This window comes from Amphiprion ocellaris, chromosome 23 (assembly GCF_022539595.1).
Source record: "Amphiprion ocellaris isolate individual 3 ecotype Okinawa chromosome 23, ASM2253959v1, whole genome shotgun sequence".
NCBI lineage: Eukaryota > Metazoa > Chordata > Actinopteri > Pomacentridae > Amphiprion > Amphiprion ocellaris.
This window is the reverse complement of record NC_072788.1, coordinates 22,900,014-22,918,948: the sequence shown is the minus strand read 5'-3', so window position 1 is coordinate 22,918,948 and position 18,935 is coordinate 22,900,014. Positions and strand designations below refer to the sequence as shown.

The 18,935-nt window shown below is 42.1% G+C and overlaps 1 protein-coding gene across 2 annotated transcripts; it reads left to right on the top strand.

The window, feature by feature from the left end:
* The first annotated feature begins 2,018 nt into the window (after positions 1-2,018).
* Positions 2,019-14,020, top strand: gpr185b (G protein-coupled receptor 185 b). 2 transcript variants are annotated; one of them, XM_023261547.3, is made up of 2 exons: positions 2,019-2,405; positions 3,827-14,020. In XM_023261547.3, exon 2 carries the CDS (start codon positions 3,829-3,831, stop codon positions 4,894-4,896), a length of 1,068 nt encoding a protein of 355 aa, XP_023117315.1. In that variant the 5' UTR covers positions 2,019-2,405; positions 3,827-3,828; the 3' UTR covers positions 4,897-14,020. The 2 variants fall into 2 exon arrangements, with proteins under 2 accessions (XP_023117315.1, XP_023117313.1); XM_023261545.3 differs by lacking the exon at positions 2,019-2,405 and adding an exon at positions 2,757-3,094.
* The last annotated feature ends 4,915 nt before the right edge of the window (positions 14,021-18,935 follow it).

The window sequence follows — 18,935 nt, the reverse complement described above, 5'->3', positions numbered from 1 at the left end:
AAGAACCTCTTTTGTAAAAATACGTATTTTTTTTTACAAATTAACATGTTCACGAGAAACAAAACAATAGGGTCAATAAGCAATCGAAGCCATGGTTGAGCACTTCCGCCTCAACCTGCATTTTACCACCAACAGTCTCCAAACCACAGTTTCAGACTTCAAGAATTTCATAGGTAACAAACCTCAAGAACCAATTCTGTCGACTGTCAGAATGATGCTTTATATATCCTTATCCAGAATTGGTTTTGAGCACTTTTTGCTGAATCACTTCAATATTACAGGCTGCCATTCTGGTACTTTTTGTACATTTTTCCCCGCTATGAGTCGCATCAGATCACACTACGTCACGACATGAGATGTAAGTAAAACCGTGCACCAGTGCCCTAAATATGAACTACAAATCAGTCATTTTTAAAGCAGGACAGATATATTTTCTGGGGTAAAAACTCCTACAAATGCAACTTTGACACACAGAGATGGGTTTTAAGGGATTAAAACGATGGCTGGAAAGGGAATTATATAGGTGCACTGAAAAAAAAACAACACTTAGAACCACACATCTGCTTAAAAACAATATTTTGATATGTGTTCAGTCATAAATTTACAATCGCACTCATTTTTGGTTTATAGACACTGTGGAAGGTGGAAATACAATATCCATACTATATTCCTAAACATATATATATATATATATATATATATATATATATATATATATATATATATATATATATATATATATATATATATATATATATAGTTGATGTGTGATACTGTGTCATAATTTAAACTGGCTTTAATTACCACAAGCTACTTAATTATGCGGTCATTTTTCATAGTGGTAGATGCATTTTTGACACGTTGAAGTCCTCATGGGTGAAACTCATCACTCTGCAGTCAACCTTCTGGCAGGTATTTCAGGCTAGCAAGAGCAGACTCCTGTCTAAATGAATGTGGAAAGAGTCATCTAGTTGTCAGCTCCTAAAATGATCACAAACTATTCTGCTAATCGATTAATTGGTCTGAATATGTCAATATTTTCTGATTCCAGCGTTGTAAAGGGTTAAGGGTTCTTTTCTTCTCTATGAGAGGGAAAGAACCCTTGTGGACAAAACAACACACTTAAAAGACAAAACAATTAATTAATCGAGAAAATAATCAACTGAATGATCCAACAAAGGAATAATCATTACTTGCAACCTTGATTAATTTTTTTTTTTTTTTTTTAAAACACTCAAGAAGTTTAGTGACTTAAACCCAAAATAACATTTGGATAGCATTTCTCCCCACATATATACTTTCATTACGCAATTTTATTGACACTGCATCACAAGTGGTGTGTCTGGCCCCTTATGTTGTCTCTGGTTATTAAACAACTAATTAAACCACACTAATGAGCATCTTAGTTGCAACATCAGTCTTTCTCATGTTACTGGAGCATAAGAAATTAAAATGTACTATTACAGTGGCTGCAGGCTCGTTTAAACCTCGAGGAAACCCAACAAACTCCTCTTACTTAATAAAACGGAGAAGTCAGCCTGTGCATTTTTATTTTACTTTCTTTAAATTGAGGCCACAGATGATGCAAAGCTCACAGTGCTGCCTTTAACAAAGCTGCTGGTCTGCCACATGCAAGGCTTCATGCATGGGTGACACATATGGGACCGGCCGGTGTGCACGTGCGCATGTGTGAGTAATGCAGTGGGATACCCAGCAGTGCTGCGAGGTTGCATAACCGCCGTCCTGCTGCTGCTGTAGAGCTGGTCTGACTGGCTGCAGACCACAAGCTGACACGGACCGTAAACCACAATAGAATACTGTGCTTTGATTGGTCCTGGGGTCCCTGCACCCATCAAAGCATATTTTCTATCAGGGTTTCCATGGACCTGGAAACCCTGATAGAAAATACGCTTTAATGGGTGCAGGGAATAGTTTATCTGTTCAAAATGTGAAGTGGAGGGGAGATAAATTGCAAAAATAGTGAAAATAAATCTAATTAAAAATAGTATTACATAAAGCAGATAAAGTTGCTCCGCTGAAGGTGAAGTCCGTTCCTCTCCCCTCCGTGATTCACACACGCCGACCGATGACGGCGACCGGAGGGGGAGCGGAGACTTCTGACGTCAGAGGGGGAGAATGACACGCGCGGGCCAATCAGGGGCCGAGGATGCTGCAGCGCGAGGACGGAGCCGCCGACAGAGGGCTAATAACCATGCCAACCGAGGAATATAGCGCGCGCCGCTGACTTAGAGGGGAGGAAAAAAAAGAAGAGGGGAAGAAACGAGAGAGAGAGAGAGAGAGAGCGAGTGAGGGGGGGAAGCCCTCCGAGAAGAACACCTGAGATAACCGAGGACCAGACCGGATCCTGGTTTCCTTCAGGGGGGGAAGAAGAAGACACGGAGCTGGTAATTTGATTCTTTTTTTGCCTCCCCTCCATCCCACTTTCTTTCTCCCCCCTCTCTCCTCCCCTCCTCCCCCTCTCAGGACCGCACTGCTGCAGCTCAATGAAACCTTTCGGTGGATTTATTGTTGAAGTCGCTGCTGCTGCGGGTTTTGGATGCGGGATTTGCTGCGGGATGCTGCGGTGCTGGTGTGACCTTCCTTCGGCCGTTTGCAGTCAGTGCGTGTGCGCGCGCGTGCGTGAAAGCAAGAGAGGAGGAGGAAGGAAGGAAGGAGGAGGAGGAGGGGGGGCAGAGATGAAAAATCAGGGGGCGGGGGGTGCAGGTGGGAGGGGGTGAGGAGGCAGTTTTTTGTGAATGGAGGCTCCACATCGTTTTGGCGCGCGCGCCCCCGCCGGCCCGGTCCGCGTGCGCTGAGCTAAAATTAGCCTCGTGCCAGATTTTTTTTGTTATTGGTTTTTTTCTTTATGTATTTATAATTTTCCAGTCTGCGGGTGCGCACGTGTGGAGCAGAATCCGAAGCTTCTGAATGCGCGCACGCGCACGTGCCCCCTCCACGCCGCCGGTGAACAGGACAGCAGCGCCGCGCCGCCGTGCCCCGGGACGTCATGCACCATTTTTAGAGGCGCGCTAAAAATAGAATCGGTCGGTGATGGTTTTGACGGCGACAGAAGTGAACGCGCGGCGTCTGTTCGGTAGGAAAACACCTGGATTCAGCCTCACCGGATGTTTAGATTGTGTTGTTTATTTTGTGCGTGCGTGTGTGTGTGTGCATGTGCAGGTTGCTCGCTTTGTTGCCTTGAAGCCAAAATGGAAGCAATATTGCTGTCAATTACAGAATACCTGCATATGTGTGTATGTGTGTGTGTGTGCGTGTATTTGCGCGTCCACACCTGCTGTTGTGCTGCCGCTAATTACCTGTCAGTGTGGAGGTGCGTGGGAGCTGCTGGTGACGTGCGTGCTGGAGGGTCAAATGCACGGTTGTTTTCATGAATGACTGAATGAATGCATGGGCGGGCGGGTGGATAAATGAATGAGAAAAACGTCTCGTTTGGCCGTTTGTCAAAGAAAGAGGGGAACGCTGATAACATCTTCATTCTCCGCTGCTGCCTCTTTTGTTCCAGCCTCCTCTCTCCTCCTCGGCTCCACTTTCACTCTTCTCTCCATCATTTTCCATACAAACTTCTTCTCTGATTTCTACTTTATTCCTATTTGTTATCTTTTCTGAATTTCACCTGATATTTCCCTTTTCCTCTCTGTGGATTTCATTCCCCTGCACTCTCCACCACCATTTTTTCTCATTTCTGACTTCTCCATGACAAGCCTCGATCACCACCGGATTAATTCCTCCCTCCTTCATCTCCGTCCTTCTTCCACTCCATCTTGGATCACTTCCTGACCTCCCTCCTTCCTGTTTGTCTCTCCAGCTATGATTCTCTCGTTGGTGGCAGCTGCAGCCATGAGTGGCGGCGGCGGCAGCCTCAACTCCTCCTCTCCCCTCGACCCCTTCGACTCCTCCACCTCCTGGAGCCTCGGTGAGGATCCCTTCAACTCCTCCTCGGAACCGGTGGTTCGAACTCTGACCCCCGACCTCCAGCCGGCGACCACAGCCGTCGCCATCCAGGAAGTCAGCCCCTGGGACATTGCGCTCTGCGTGACCGGGACGCTCATCTCCTGCGAGAACGCCCTGGTCATCGCCGTGCTGTTCTACACGCCGACGCTCCGCGCTCCAATGTTCATCTTGATCGGGTCGCTGGCGGTGGCGGACCTCCTGGCCGGCCTGGGCCTCATCCTGAACTTTGTCTTCGCCTATTTGGTCGACAGCTCGGTGGAGTTTGTGACTTTGCTGTCAGTCGGACTGCTCATCTCGGCCTTCTCAGCGTCCGTCCTCAACATCCTCGCCATCACGGTGGACCGGTACCTGTCGCTGTACAACGCCCTGACCTACCACACTGAACGGACTGTCACCTTCACCTACGTGATGGTGATCTTCATCTGGGTGTCGTGCCTCACGCTGGGCTTGCTGCCGGCGCTCGGCTGGAACTGCTTGAGGGACGAGTCCACGTGCAGCATCTGCCGGCCCGTCACCAAAAACAACGCCGTGGCGCTCGCCGTCACCTTCCTCCTGGTCTTTGCCCTGATGATGCAGCTCTACCTTCAAATCTGCAAGATCGCCTTCCGCCATGCGCAGCAGATCGCGGTGCAGCACCAGTTTGTGGCCATCTCCACCACCAAAGGCGTCTCCACACTGTCGGCCATCCTGTGTGCCTTCGGGGCGTGCTGGCTGCCGTTCGCCATGTACTCCATCGTGGCCGACTCTAGCTACCCCGTGATATACACCTACGCTACGGTCCTCCCGGCCACCTGCTGCTCTGTGATCAACCCCATCATCTATGCGTTCCGAAACCCGGACATCCAGAAGTCGCTGTGGATGGCCTGCTGCGGGTGCGTCCCATCCAACCTCTCCTTAAGACCCAGGACCTCCAGTGATGTGTAGCAGGGTCGGTTGGTGTCTGTTTGGCACGACGCTAGACGCTGAGTCGGGGTTGTAGGAGGGCGAGGACGGGACGGGAGCGAGAGCCAGCGAGGAGAAAGGTTGAAGGTCACGGCTGAGGAAAGAGATTTTCCTCTCCTCATATCAGGGCTGGAGGGCTGACGGTGAACGCTCGGCTGGCCACAGGAAAAGTGGCAGATGAGGCAGAAGAGGACGGTGCATGGTCAAAAAAAAAAACAATAAAAAGGTAGAGCTAACATAGATCATGTGTAGCGTGGAGGACAGAGCGACGGAGGCGGCGTGAAACCAACTGCAAAAGCCTGACTGAAGGTATCCTTGTGGCGGTTGTGGGGACTGCAGAAGGGGGGCGTGTCCTGCGACCTCCTCCACGATGCGAGAAGTGAGGCCTACTTCTCAAGAGTAGCATAAACGTGAAGGTGAGATTTACAAAGAAGTGTACTAAATCTCCACAGGACCTGAGCTTGGGCAGCACTGCATGGTTATGCAATCAGAAGGAGTGAAGCAGTCTTAAAATACCGTCTGTGTTTTCACTGATGTGTTTGAAATTAAGTGGTGTGTGGATAAAAATACAACGAGCTAAATATACACAATGAATGACCTTGAGTATTCTCAGTGAGCTACCTTTGCAGTCTTCTCCTGTTTCTAAAAAAGAAAATATCCTCCCTTGAAACATTTTTAACAACTATGTTCCCTTGATCTGATGCAGATTAAGTAACTCATGAGCCCATTCTGACTTTTCCCAACGCCAGTCAAAGACAGAATATTACTGCATGAAGTCGCAGCAAAATATGTCACGATTCGAAGGAAAAACAACTGCTAATCGCATGCCATCCCCCCTCAAACAAAATCTAATCTAGCAGACTCCGAATGCACACATAACCCCGGCGGGTTTGCGAAAAACCTAGAGAGGGATTTCCATTCTTAGGCGGGCATGTGTTGTCCTTGGCGCGATGGAATCAAATCTGCTCTGCGTCGGAGAAAAATGCTGTTTTTTTTTCTCGGGCTGCCGCTGCGCTGCGACTGTGGAGCAGAGAGGAGCTGAATCCAGCTCCAAGGACAGCGGCACTGCAGAGCGCCGCTACCCTGGGAATGCTCTCTGCTGTAGGGGGGAGAGAGCGCCGGAAAGTAGGCTACGCTGTTCTCTACACCGCCTCGACAGGGGATGAGGGGTTTTAAAGGACCATCTTCCAACCCATTCGGTGCTAATTGGCTGCTTTCTCATGATGGTTGAAGGTATTTCTGACTTTTTTTGCCTTTAAGAGACAAACAACATTAATATGACTAAATGTCCAAAAAACTATATTCTTGTACAGCTCAACTGCATTCGCGTTTGAATTTTCAAAAGAATGTAGCAGACAAGGCGTCCAGCTTGAAGGTGGCTAATTAAGTCATCACCAGGGGTTAAGTTTCTGCACCAAAATCTGCAACTACACAGCTATGTTTAGGAAAATGTGATGTTTTGGTCGAAGCTTGGTGATGTTTAGGCACCAAAACTGGTCAGCTAGCATGATTTGGGGTTAAAATCAGACCGATTTTTAAAGCTTCTCCTCCACTTTCAGGATCACATCACATTTAATAAATGGCTGGTTTCACTGAAAAGCAATAAAACAAACAGCAAAGATACACTACCATTCAAAAATTTGGGGTCACTTAGAAATGTTATTTTTGAAAAAAAAGAAAAAACCAATATATTTTTATTATTATTATTATTATTATTATTATTATTATTATTATTATTCTATAAAACGATTTCATCCCAAAACAGAAACATAAAAGGACAATTTGAGCAGGAAGTCACCTTAAAATCCCACTCGTCAATATTGTGCTTTGTGTTGAGAACATTTGCAGACAGATGTTTATTAAATTAGACCATAAAACTACACTTAAAATACGACATCTCTAATTGATTAAGCTTGAAATTTATGTCAAATAATTGGTTTATTTGAATTCATGGTGTGCTTAGAATCAACAAATTTAGTAATAGTTAGATTTGACATCTCATTTTGGAATAAAAAAACAAACTAAAAAACAGTCACCAGTTCAAATTTTGAACTTTTTTTTAAAGGCTTGCTTAAATTGCATTAAAAACAACTCACGTTGTGGATTTTGTTAATTAAGTGTTTTGACACATAGGCTACTGTTCAAAAGTCTGGGGTCACTTAGAAATGTCCTTATTTTTGAAAGAAAAGCAGTTTTCTTTTTCAATTAAGATAACATTAAATGAATCAGAAATCCAGTCTAGACATTGTTAATGTGGTAAATGACTATTCTAGCTGGAAACAGCTGATTTTTAATGGAATATCTCCATAGAGGTACAGAGGAACATTTCCAGCAACCATCACTCCTGTGTTCTAATGCTACATTGTGTTAGCTAATGGTGTTGAAAGGCTCATTGATGATTAGAAAACCCTTGTGCAGTTATGTTAGCACATGAATAAAAGTGGGAGTTTTCATGGAAAACATGAAATTGTCTGGATGACCCCAAACTTTTGAATGGTAGCGTAGGTTAATGTTAAACATATTTGCAATGCATGAAACAAATTGGTCGGAAAAAAGATGTGTTTCCACCAAAATGTGATTGAAGATGCAGGAATGTACAGCTTTTATTCTGAAATCACTTCCAGATCCTACTGGAATCTGGAAGCTTTACCTCATCGCAACTACAAAAAGAACATCTAATATCGAGACCTGCCTTCTTTGAGAATCATCAATCAGAACTTTCATGCCTAACTTGGAACAACTGTCATGTTAGTTTGCTGGATTCAAGATAATTACTTAAATTGAGGCACGGAAACCGACTCCCATCACAATCAGACTGTCTTTAAATGTCTACCTGAGTGCGACCATGACGCTGTCTTTGCTTGAATCCCAGCAGCAGAACTTATGGACAGAAAAAACAAATACAACATGTGGTAAACAATGCATGTGTAAAACAAGCCTTCTGTGTTTATCTGCATCGGCATGACTCTGTTTAGGCCACATGGCTCTAAATTTAGAGGCAGCACTCTGGCTCCATTTCCCGATTGATTCTACATTAGCTCGATCTATACCGAATGGCTCATTTTTCATCGGCTACAGTATATTTGCAGTTGTATTGCATTAATGCAAATTTTCTGTGCTTGCACTTAGTCCCGTAGAATGCATAACACATTCAGGAGAAATTAAAATCTACAAAGAGGTTGTAAAATACAGGTTCCTCTGGTTTGTGTTGCTCGCCTTCCTTCCATTTTCATTTCCCCGCTTGCAGCCTGTAGCTGGATATTTTCCTCGACACACTCTCCCTCTGAAGAATATCGCCGCTGTGCCCCGTGGCCGCTCCGACGGCTCGGCGGGTTAATGAGAAATGAGAGCGTTGAGGTGACGCGGCGTGAAATAGAAACGCCAAGCGAGACGGCGCTTGAACGTAACCCTGGGTCACGTCCACCGCAAACCCAATCAGGACGGCATTATTCCCTGCTGAAAGGGCAACGTGTAAGTTAAATCCAGCTAATGTTAACAACGTTTCCGTAATAATGGCGCTGGGAGTTGGCTTAATGTACAGAGGACGTAGCGGTACGGCGTGAGGATGAACTGCAGAGATTCATTGCCAACCTCCATCTGCATTTAAATGATCTGCAGAGATAGATTTCACTCTGAACAACCTCACGGGGAGCTACCGCGACTAAGCTGCCGGCTAATATACACTACCGTTCAAAAGTTTGGGGTCACTTAGAAATGTCCTTATTTTTTTCAATGACGATGACATTAAATGAATCAGAAATCTAGACATTGTTAATGTGATAAATGACTATTCTAGCTGGAAACAGCTGATTTTTAATGGAATCTCTGCATAGGGGTACAGAGGAACATTTACAGCAACCATCACTCCTGTGTTCCAATGTTGCATTGTGGTACAAAAAACGGAGTTGTTAAGCAAGTTTGAAGCAAATCTTTCCAATGTTTTAAAGGAAAATGCAAACTTTGCTTGTTTGCATTAGCAGATTTTGTGTATCTTGTATTTTCCACTATTCAACCCTCTTCTGTTGGAGTATAAACGTCCTTTAAGTTCGGAAAAATGAGTCAAATGTACAAATAAGTTTTGACTAATCTGTGTGAACTCATGGTTAGATTAGTTACCTAGCTAAGAAGCATGCTAACCGGCTAATCCACCTACAAAAAAGTCTTTACTGAACACAGTTATGTTCAATTCAGACCAGAAAATGACAAATGAAGCAAACAGCTCAGTAAACAGGAAACAGAAAGAAGCTTCACAAACTATCATGACCAAGTAGCGTTAGCATGTTGCTAGCTGGCTAGCATGTGGAAGCGACAGCGGTTCACACCCAAAACGCCATGTTTTCATGTAGCTGTTAACCAAGTTTGAAGCAAATCTTTAAAAATTCAAAAAGGAAAATGTTAATTATGCTTGTTTGCATTAGCAGATTTGGTGTATCTTGAATTTTCCACAACTCAACCCCATTCTGTTGGAGTATAAACATCTTTACAATGAAAGAACAGTTCACAGAATGTTCTGAAAAACGAGTTTTTGTGTCTGGGTGAACCCAAACTTTTTAGCGGTTGTGGACACGTGTAGGAGGTGTTCTGGCTTTGGGAAAATAGTTTATGGAAACTCTATGGGCTGTAGAGTTTGAAGCTATATGACTACATTAAAAAAAAATAATAGGGAGTTACTTCCAAATTCAATGCTTTCTACCAAATAAATCACAACAGTAGGCGAAAGCAAACACAATGAAACTTTGAAAATGGCGCACAGGAGAAGCAGGTACTAAGATCCTGTTTTTTTTTCTACAGTGTAAATTACAACCTACAGTAGAGGTGTTTTCTATTTTTCTTGGCAGGAGCAAACAATCAGTTGTCTTTGCAGCAGTTGTTAGCAGAACAACAGCTACACCAGTTTCTGTCAGAGATTTTCTTTCAAAAGACAGATTCTCTTTTTTTAATTTGTGGGTTTTTTTGGCCTTATTGGAACAAAAACTCCTTCGCAATAACTGTATTTTGCTGTGTACAAAAAGCCACAATCGAGCAATGGAGAGAAAAAGAGAAGTGGTCGGCTTGGAGGGATTTGCAGAATAGCTTAACGTAAACATTTCAGAGCAACAAATTGCATATCGTACTGTATTTAATATTGCCTGACTGGGAATTTCCAAAATGCATTTCAGCTGAAGTGAATCATGGAAGTAGGACAAATCTAAATATGAAGTAAATGCTCCATTTCCATTTATAGATGGTTTACTGCACACAGGAATCTTGCAATATAATTGAATGTTCTCTCTCGCTAAAATAAGCCTAAATGGCAGATGTTTAACGAGCGTGTCGTTGTAGAATTTAAATGTAAATTCTGAGGATTTCGGGATCCAACAAGTTGCCGCTTCGACCACCTCTCTCGCTCTCTCTGCTGCTCAATCACTGCATTGATAGAACTGCCTAATGCTAAACCGCCTGCATCAATTATTAAGTGAAATACCTTCAATTGCTCCAAAACATGAGCAGGATGGAATTTGTTGCTTTCGAGAAGCTTCATGAACTGTAGCACTGTGCGAGCGGGGCGAAAGTAATTGATCGCTGAGAGTTAATTGGACGTATTTCACGATGGGAAACTGATGCGGATCCTATTGGCACACAGTTCTCCTGTATGCACTATGACGTGTGAGACTTGCCTGGTCACGTGTTTGGAAATGCTAGATGGGACACGCAGAACAATTAAAAATCGAGGTTAAAATCACATCCGGTACAGTTCAGTGCAAAACAGTTCCTTTAGACGTCAGATCTGCACTTTGATGTAAGTTAAAAATGTGACTAAACCGCTGTTAGCATCATGAAGTAGAATTGGATCACAAAGAAGTCTGATTTTGTAGTTTGTTTAAGCCTTTGAATGTGCCACACAGTGACGAATTACATGGAAAAATGTCAGAAATTTAGTCGCCATTTTTATCATAAGCTCTTGATTGTTTGAAAAGCTGTTGACTCCAGTTAAAGGGTGGGAATGGAGATGAATTTTGACACTTGAATGCTGCCTTCAAATGGTGTTGACTGTGGTCCAAATTAACAGACACCTCCTGAGTAGAAGTTTTCTAAAAGCTCCATGTTTGCAAGACATTTGCTGGTATTTACAAAAATAAAAAAGCCTTGGAAGTCGGCATATCATGTCGTAATCACAATCCACAAATGTTCCATTTGAAGGTGTAAAATTGGTCGTCGAACAGGCGGCCAGAGAATCCAAAATGGAGGAAGCTAGCATAGCCTTTTTACTTTGCATTTTCCACTCTTCAGCCCTCTTGGAGTATAAACGTCTTTACAGTGAAAGAACAGTTCACAGAAGTTTCTCAAAAACAAGTCAAATGTACAAATAAGCTTTGACAAATTTGTGTTAACTCATAGAGAGTTACCGAGCTAGCTAAGAAGCATGCTAACCAGCTAACCCACCTTAAAAAGTCTTTACTGAACACAATTATGTTCAATTCAGACCAGAAAACGACTAATGAAGCAAACAGCTCAGTAAACAGGAAACAGAAAGAAACTTCGTAAACTGTCATGACCAAGTAGGATTAGCATGTTGCTAGCTGGCTAGCATGTGGTAGTGACAGCGGTTCACACCCAAAAAGCCATGTTTTCATTAAGCAAGTTTGAAGTAAATCTTTCAAATGTCATAAAATTAGGCTCATTTGCATGAGCAGCTTTGGAGCTAATAAACTGTGCTGCACAGTGTGGTCAGAAGGTGGCGCTATAAAAGCTCTGACTAGAGAAAAATTGTGAAAAGTCTTTAGCGAGTTCTATTTAATGTGAAAAGATGTAATTATTTTTGGCATCTCAGCTGATATCGGGTGTTCAACAACGGTGTTTCCATCACCCATGTTTTTTTCCCTGCAAATTAAAATTCATCTGAAACTAGTGGAAAAAACAAGTTTAGCTATTTTCATGAAAATTATCTGATGCCAGACTTGAAATTGCACATAAATACACATTATGTTCAGTCATTTGGTGACTTCTGAAGTCTGTTTTGGACAAAAACATTCAAGCTAAATGAGAAATAAAAACATCTTAGCTGATTTTCAGCCAGTACAAATGTCAGCTACGTGGCATTTTATCAGAATAAACAAACTCAAAATGTTTATTTGATCCAATTCTGCAGGAAAACCCAAAAAGGGAAACAAACAACCAAATCAGCAGCTAAATAAAACTGACTGTTGAGCTGATGTGAATTTTACACATTTGTCCCATCTGGCATGTCCATCAAGCGGTTGTTTAACAATTAATAGCACTCATCTGTGAATACGCCACTACTCAGTCAACCATTCCTGGGCAGGAGTGGAGTGACCACTCACTGTGTGTGTGTGTGTGTGTGTGTGTGTGTGTGTGTGTGTATGAGTAAATGATTGTGTGTGTTGTCCACCCGGGATCATAGCCAATTGTAATGAATCATAACTCAACCCAACTCTCACTGTAAACACAAACACACGCCGAATGGTTTCGTCAGCCGCTATACAGGACTATAATTCAACTTTAAAGAAAAAAAAAACAAACGAAAAAAGAGAAACTACTGTTACAAGTGAGTATGTGTGTGTGTTATTTTTCTTATGCAACGCTGTACAGAAATGTATATTTTTGTAATGTTCATCAGGGGCATGAGTTACAGGAACATGGGCCGCTGCTGTGAGTCTGTTGTGAGTGTGAGTGGGTTTCTTCCTCTTCTTCTGTGTTCTTCCTGGAAACAAAAGTTTATTGTGTCGGGACATGCTGAAAAAGTGCCATACTTCTTTGACTTTCTAGTGTCTTATTTTTTTTGTGTGCATACACGTTTATTGGAGGGCGACGTCTTCAGAGTCCGAATCAGTGGATCTGTATACAAAAATAAAAGCTAACAACGCGATAAAGACAGAAGAAAAAAAACAGACTGTGATGTTATTGATCACTACACTGAGCAAACAAGAAAAAAAAACTAATCGCCACTTGAGAGAGCTAAAATGTCTGCAGAGACGGAGGCGGCACGTTAGCAGCGTTGTACGTCAGAGTCAGGTTTCCAGTGACGTCATATTGTCTGAGTCGTGTCTAAAAGAGAAGCAGGTCGTTTCAAAGACATCCCCTCCTCTTCCTCGCTTTTTTCCCTCCTCATCATCCTTTCAAACACTGTCCTCTTCGCAGTTTCAAACATTCCCCCTTCTCTCTCCCTTTTCCCCCTCCTTCAGCATCATTCTCTCACTTCTTCGCATCATTAGTCGGTCGTTTTCTATCCTCGACACCTTCATCTCTTTCTGATCTCCTCTTTCTCCGTCTAAAAATCTTGCTATCGTCGGCCTGCAGCAGCTAGTCGGTCAGGCACAGTCTAAAAATAGTTCCCCTGAAAGCAGATTAAAAAAGAAAAGGAGGTAAATATATAAAAATTCTTCTTTTTCTTTTTCATCTGTCCCTGTTAACTTTCATTTTGCCCTTGTGTCCTTTGCTCTTCCTTTTCTATTTTTATACCGTCTCCTCTTCCTTCTTTTTTTGTTGTTGTTTGTGAGCACAAGTATTTACATAAAGTGTTTTTTTTTAAAAAGCAGGGTTTGGGGTGAGTGCCTACAGTAAATAAGTCAGTCAGGAGAGGTTTCCCCTTTGTGACCTACAACCAAGCAGAGATTGTCAATCAAAAAAGAAAACAAACAAAAGCAAAACCATTACAGAGCTAATTTTCTATCGGACCGAGTATGGCCTTCATAGAAAAACATTGTTTTATGCATCGATATCGTCGGATGAGAAGCAGCACGTGTGCACAAGCATCACTTGTTTTAAACTCCTCGAGGCGAGGGTGATATTGGCTAACGATACTGTGATGTCCTGATACAGTGTCCTTGAATCATGTTTTGTTTACTTTATTGTCATTATTACTACTGTGCTTTCTCTTTGATTTCCTCTTCCGAAGTTTGTGTCGTGAAACGATCGATTAAAAAGTACAAAATGCACTTTATAAGATGGACATGTTACACATTGCACTTGTAAATGTCGAATGTAAAACCTTGAAGAGAAAGATTTATTTTTACTATTGTAAATAAATGAGAAGAAAAAAGACTGCAAAATAAAAAAAAATGGGAGAATAATTTGCCAAATAAACCGAGAGCAACAAAAGAACAAAGTTGTGTTTTTCCTGTGTGTGTGTTTTTAAGTGTTAGCTCGAGTGTGTGCGATGCTAACGGAGTGTATGGGTAGAATTTTTCATGACTATTTACATTGTAGATTCTCACTGAAGGCATCAAAACTATGAATGAACACATATGGAATTATGTAGTAAACAAGAAAGTGTGAAATAAGTCAAAACGTTTTATATTTTAGATTCTTCAAAATGTCCACCCTTTGATTCCTACTTTGCACACTCTTGACATTCTCTCCATGAGCTTCATGAGGTAGTCACCTGAAATGGTTTTCACTTCACAGGTGTGCCTTGTTAAGGTTACCGTAATTTGTGGAATTTCTTTCCTTCTTAATGGGTTGGAACCATCAGTTGTGTTGTGCAGAAGTCAGGTTGGTCCACAGTTGACAGTCCTATTTGACATCTGTTAGAATCCATATTATGGCAAGAACCAATCAGCTGAGTAAAGAGAAACGACAGTCCATCACACGTGAACAAGATCCCAAGATACTTGAACTCCTTCGCTTGGGGAAGGAACTCCCTCCCAGTCCGTAGGAAGCAATTCACTGGTTTCTGGCAGAGAGCCGTGGCCTCTGACTTGGAGGTGCTGATCCACATCCCTGCTGCTTCACACTCAGCTGCAAACACCTGTGAAGTGAATACTATTGAGAGATAACTACCTCATGAAGCTCATCGAGAGAAGGCCTAGGGTTTGCAAAGCAGTAATCAAAGCAAAAGGTGGCTATTTTGAAGAATCTAAAATACAAAACGTGTTTATTTCACACTTTTGTTTACTACATAATTCCGTATGTGTTCATTCATAGTTTGATGCCTTCGGTGAGAAACAACAATGTAAATAGTCACGAAAATAAAGAAAAACCATTAAATGAGAAGGTATGTACAAACTTTTGACTGGTAGTGTAGGTGTTAGCTTGAGTGTGTGCGATGCTAACGGAGTGTGTGGGTGTTATTACAAGTGTGTGTGTGGGGATTATGAGTGCATTTGAGTCAATATTGCAGGTCAGTGTAGTGTAAAGGAAAGCCTGAGAGTTAAAAAGAAATGGAAAAAAAGATGCAGCTGAATTATTAAACCAGCCCCTGCTTGCATAACAGCTGAAAAGGCGAGAGACGAGCGGCAGAGGGATGGAGAAAGACGGCGTGAGAATCGAATCAGACGAGATGCAACACACGTGAAAACGCACATTCAGAGGACATCCGTGGAAGAGGGGAAACAGAGCGGAAAGGTGCAAGGAAGAAGGGTTAGTGTGGAACTGTGAGGGTGGGGTACCGGGACACACGCGTCTTTTTCCAATAAATAATTAACACTGCAGCGGGAGATTTCGGTTGTCCAGATCCGTGACGCAGGTGAGCGCAACCTTTAATCACGCCAATTATAAAACAGCACAGTGTGAAATGTATCGAAACGTGTGTGTGACGTTATGCTCCTTGACTCACCTCTATGTGGTCACGACACGGAGGTGAGGAGCGCCCCCATGTGGCCAGAGGTGAGCACTGCACTCAAAAAAAAAAGACGAGGGAAAAGACGCAGCGTCCATCCGCCCACACACACACACACACACACACGTGCACACGCGCACACACCTCACTTCTTTTACGTCATTACAGCCGCCCTTCTCCCTTTCCCAGCCTCACCGTCTCCCACCTCCATCCCGTCAGTGAGTCACAAGCCTCCCTCTCTCCACCATCTGCTGCAGGATGCCGCAAATCACCTCCGTGTTCGTGCACGTGTCGGCGAGCGAAAGGAAAGCGCACAGAAGGCGGCGATATTCCTGCATCTGCTGTGTCTGACTCACACACACTCACACCCTCATTTCTAATTCTAATGAATATTTGATTGAAACCTGCGAGGACGCGGCCAGGAAACGAGATCACATCGATCTGGCGTTTTCACAGGCATTCAAGTGACATTTGATGGAAGATTTGACCTTCATTAAGATAAATGTAGAAGTCTGTCGTGTAGAAGACGTTTAATAAAAATGACTACTCCACTGCACAGCATCTTCAGCTATTCGCTCACGTTCTGGATAACGAGCTTCTTTTGAAAAAAAAAAAAAAAGTGTTTTCAGCTGTTTGTTTGCTGCAAATAGTCAACCTTGTCTCCCATCATTATGCAATTTCCCCAAGGCTCTGAAGAGCCTCTTCTGAAAATAAAAACACAGAGGAACCAAGCATCTGTGATAAGTAAATACAGATCCACAGAGAACAGATTTATTTTTAAAATATAACTCAAATCACAACTTCCATCAGCTCAACTGCAGATTGAGATACTTTTTTTTTTACCTGCAGCTTGATATCCACTTAAAAACCAACATTTGCACTCCGGTGCTGTTGGATTTTAGAGAAGAAGTTCAGGGTGGTGAACCATGAACTCACACGGCAACAAAGGAGGTCAAACTGATTTACAAACCAAACAAAACTAAGCAGCACAATCTTCTACAGGTTGCAATCCATGGGCTCAAACTTTTCAGCTGCCGACTCTCAAATTATTGAGACTCATGATGAGAAGGTTTAAGTGTAAAAACTAGGGCTGGGACTTTAACACGCTAGTTATGATGAATTAATTCCAGAAAAAATAACACTTTGAAAAAAATAACGCATTTAATTGCACCGTTTCCTAATTTCTGGCACACTGGTTACACTGATGCACACTCCAGTCCAGTCGGTGGCGGTACTGAACCTAAAGTCTGTTTTCCAGCCATGAAGAAGATACACAGGATGCACTGATGTCAGAGCACAAGAAAGTTTGGTGAAAAGTGAAGAAGACGAGACCACATTGAGCTTTTGTTGGGCAGAAAGTTTTCTTTTAAAATCTTCCCGATGGTAGCTGGAATAAAAGCGTGGTTGTGTGCAAAATTTGAAACAAAGAGTTTTCTGATCACCTGAATGTAAAAACATGTTGCTGCTAGCATGGACACCAGAGCTGCGTGTCCACAGGATCCGTTTCTTCTCACATGGAAATGTGACGCATCTGAATATCGTCCGCTTGGTGTGCGGGTCACTAGTGGGCCACTAGAGGTGGTCACATAACGGACCTTCAGACATTTAGTCAGGTCAAAACGCCAGACCAACATGGCGGTTCAGTCGCAAACTTTCTCTTTCATTACAAAAACTGCATAGCAAAAAGTATTTCTGAAAGCATTTGAGGCGAGAAAAAAGTTGTTGAATCTGTCCTCATTTTAGGTCAACGACAGCTGGTTTAGACGTTTGATGAAACTTTCGCGATGCGTCAGACCCCCACTCCCAGCGCATAAATACATAAATGAAACTACTTTATGCAAATGAGCTCTGGGGACATACACCATACGTTAGTTATGACAGTCTTGGTACTAGCAAGCGGTGTAGCCATCCCATAATAGACCCACTTTCCAAGACAAGTGCTTGAGTTTACAAAAAGTCTTAAAATGTTCAACATAATTGTTATAATTGCACTTTGAGTTTGCAGTAATCTGTGAAAGTAGTACAGATGAAAAATGTAGATAAATAGAAATGAAACAAACATTTTTGTTGTTTAAGTTCACGTATGTGTCTATTCATCGATTCAGTTGTCAAACAAAACTTACTTCAATTGAAAAAATTTGTTTATTGTGTCAAATATTGCTATTTGACAAAAATGTGATTAATCGCGATGAATTAATTACAAAGCCTCTAATTAATTAGATTAATTTTTAAATTGCGTCCCACCACTAATAATAACTAAAGACTATAAAATTATTTTTAGGTAATTTAATGTAGGCTAGTAGCAGATACAGACCGCACAGATACCGCCGGATCTAACGCAAATCACAGTAGTGGGTTTTAATTTTGCTGGTGCTAATAAACTGTCTCGATCTACCACTAACCAGAAAGAAAACCTCAACAAATTAAGTTTAAAACTAAAGGAAGTTTTTAAAATACAAAAGCAAAGAAGTTTCCAATGTGTTGCTGACAAAGCCGTAAAGAAAAGAACTGGACTTTGCTGGGATAAATGTGCAAAGTTGGGATGCCCTGATCCGATCACAATCTGTGTCAGGACACTAGTGGTACACATTTTGAGTATTTTTCTTAAGTTATGCAACATTATTGATTGACAACTGATTAATTGATAACATTAATTTGGCACAGCGGGCATTTATCATGTGCCGATATTGCCATTTTAGTCAATGCTGGCTTCTTAAGCGCATGAGGTCTGATTGAAGGTCATTAAGTGTCATTAAAGTCTTTGTCATGGTGCCTGTTGCTAGCTAAATCCACACAATGCTCCCTGCTCGCAAACATGGAATTGCCTTGTCAGGTTGCTACGGGATTAAAAAGTAAAAATCAGAGGCAACCAGGTACTACAGCAAAAACATGAAGTGTATATTATCTAGAAAAATGGGATTGGATCAGGACATACTACATATTAAATGACAAGTATGCATCACTGTATTAATACTACACAGTAAAATAATATGTTTGCCTGTGCAATGGCAGAAATAAACAAAATCAGTAGAACTCTATGTTGTGCAAGCAAAAATAGTCCAAAATCAAACAGGAGGCCTTTATACAAGACTACACCAAAGTTACCCCCAAGTATACACTGTAGTATTGAGTATACATACTTTGTCTGGAAGTAGTCGACCCACAGGTGGCGTCTTTTATAACAAGCATCAGACTTTTTTTTCCCATTACTTTCATTTAAATGTTGAACTTACCTAATCAGGTGGAAACAAAGCTGTGAGCACAGCAAGTCAATTAAAAATTTAATGTGTTTTTTGCATGGTTTTATTGTAAACTACTATCGAATTACTAGTTTATCTTCAGTGACAATTGTTTCCGTTTGCATTTACATACCTCTATATGCAAAAGAAGTACAATCATTACTCTGTAGATGACAGCTGCTCTATCTCATACACCTTCTCATGTTGATTCAGAAATAAATCAA

Coding starts and splice junctions, on each gene's coding strand:
- gpr185b (XM_023261545.3), top strand. CDS start 3,052: ATGGTTTTGACGGCGACAGAAGTGAACGCGCGGCGTCTGTTCG. Junction 3,095..3,826: donor GAACGCGCGGCGTCTGTTCG/GTAGGAAAACAC, acceptor TTGTCTCTCCAG/CTATGATTCTCTCGTTGGTG.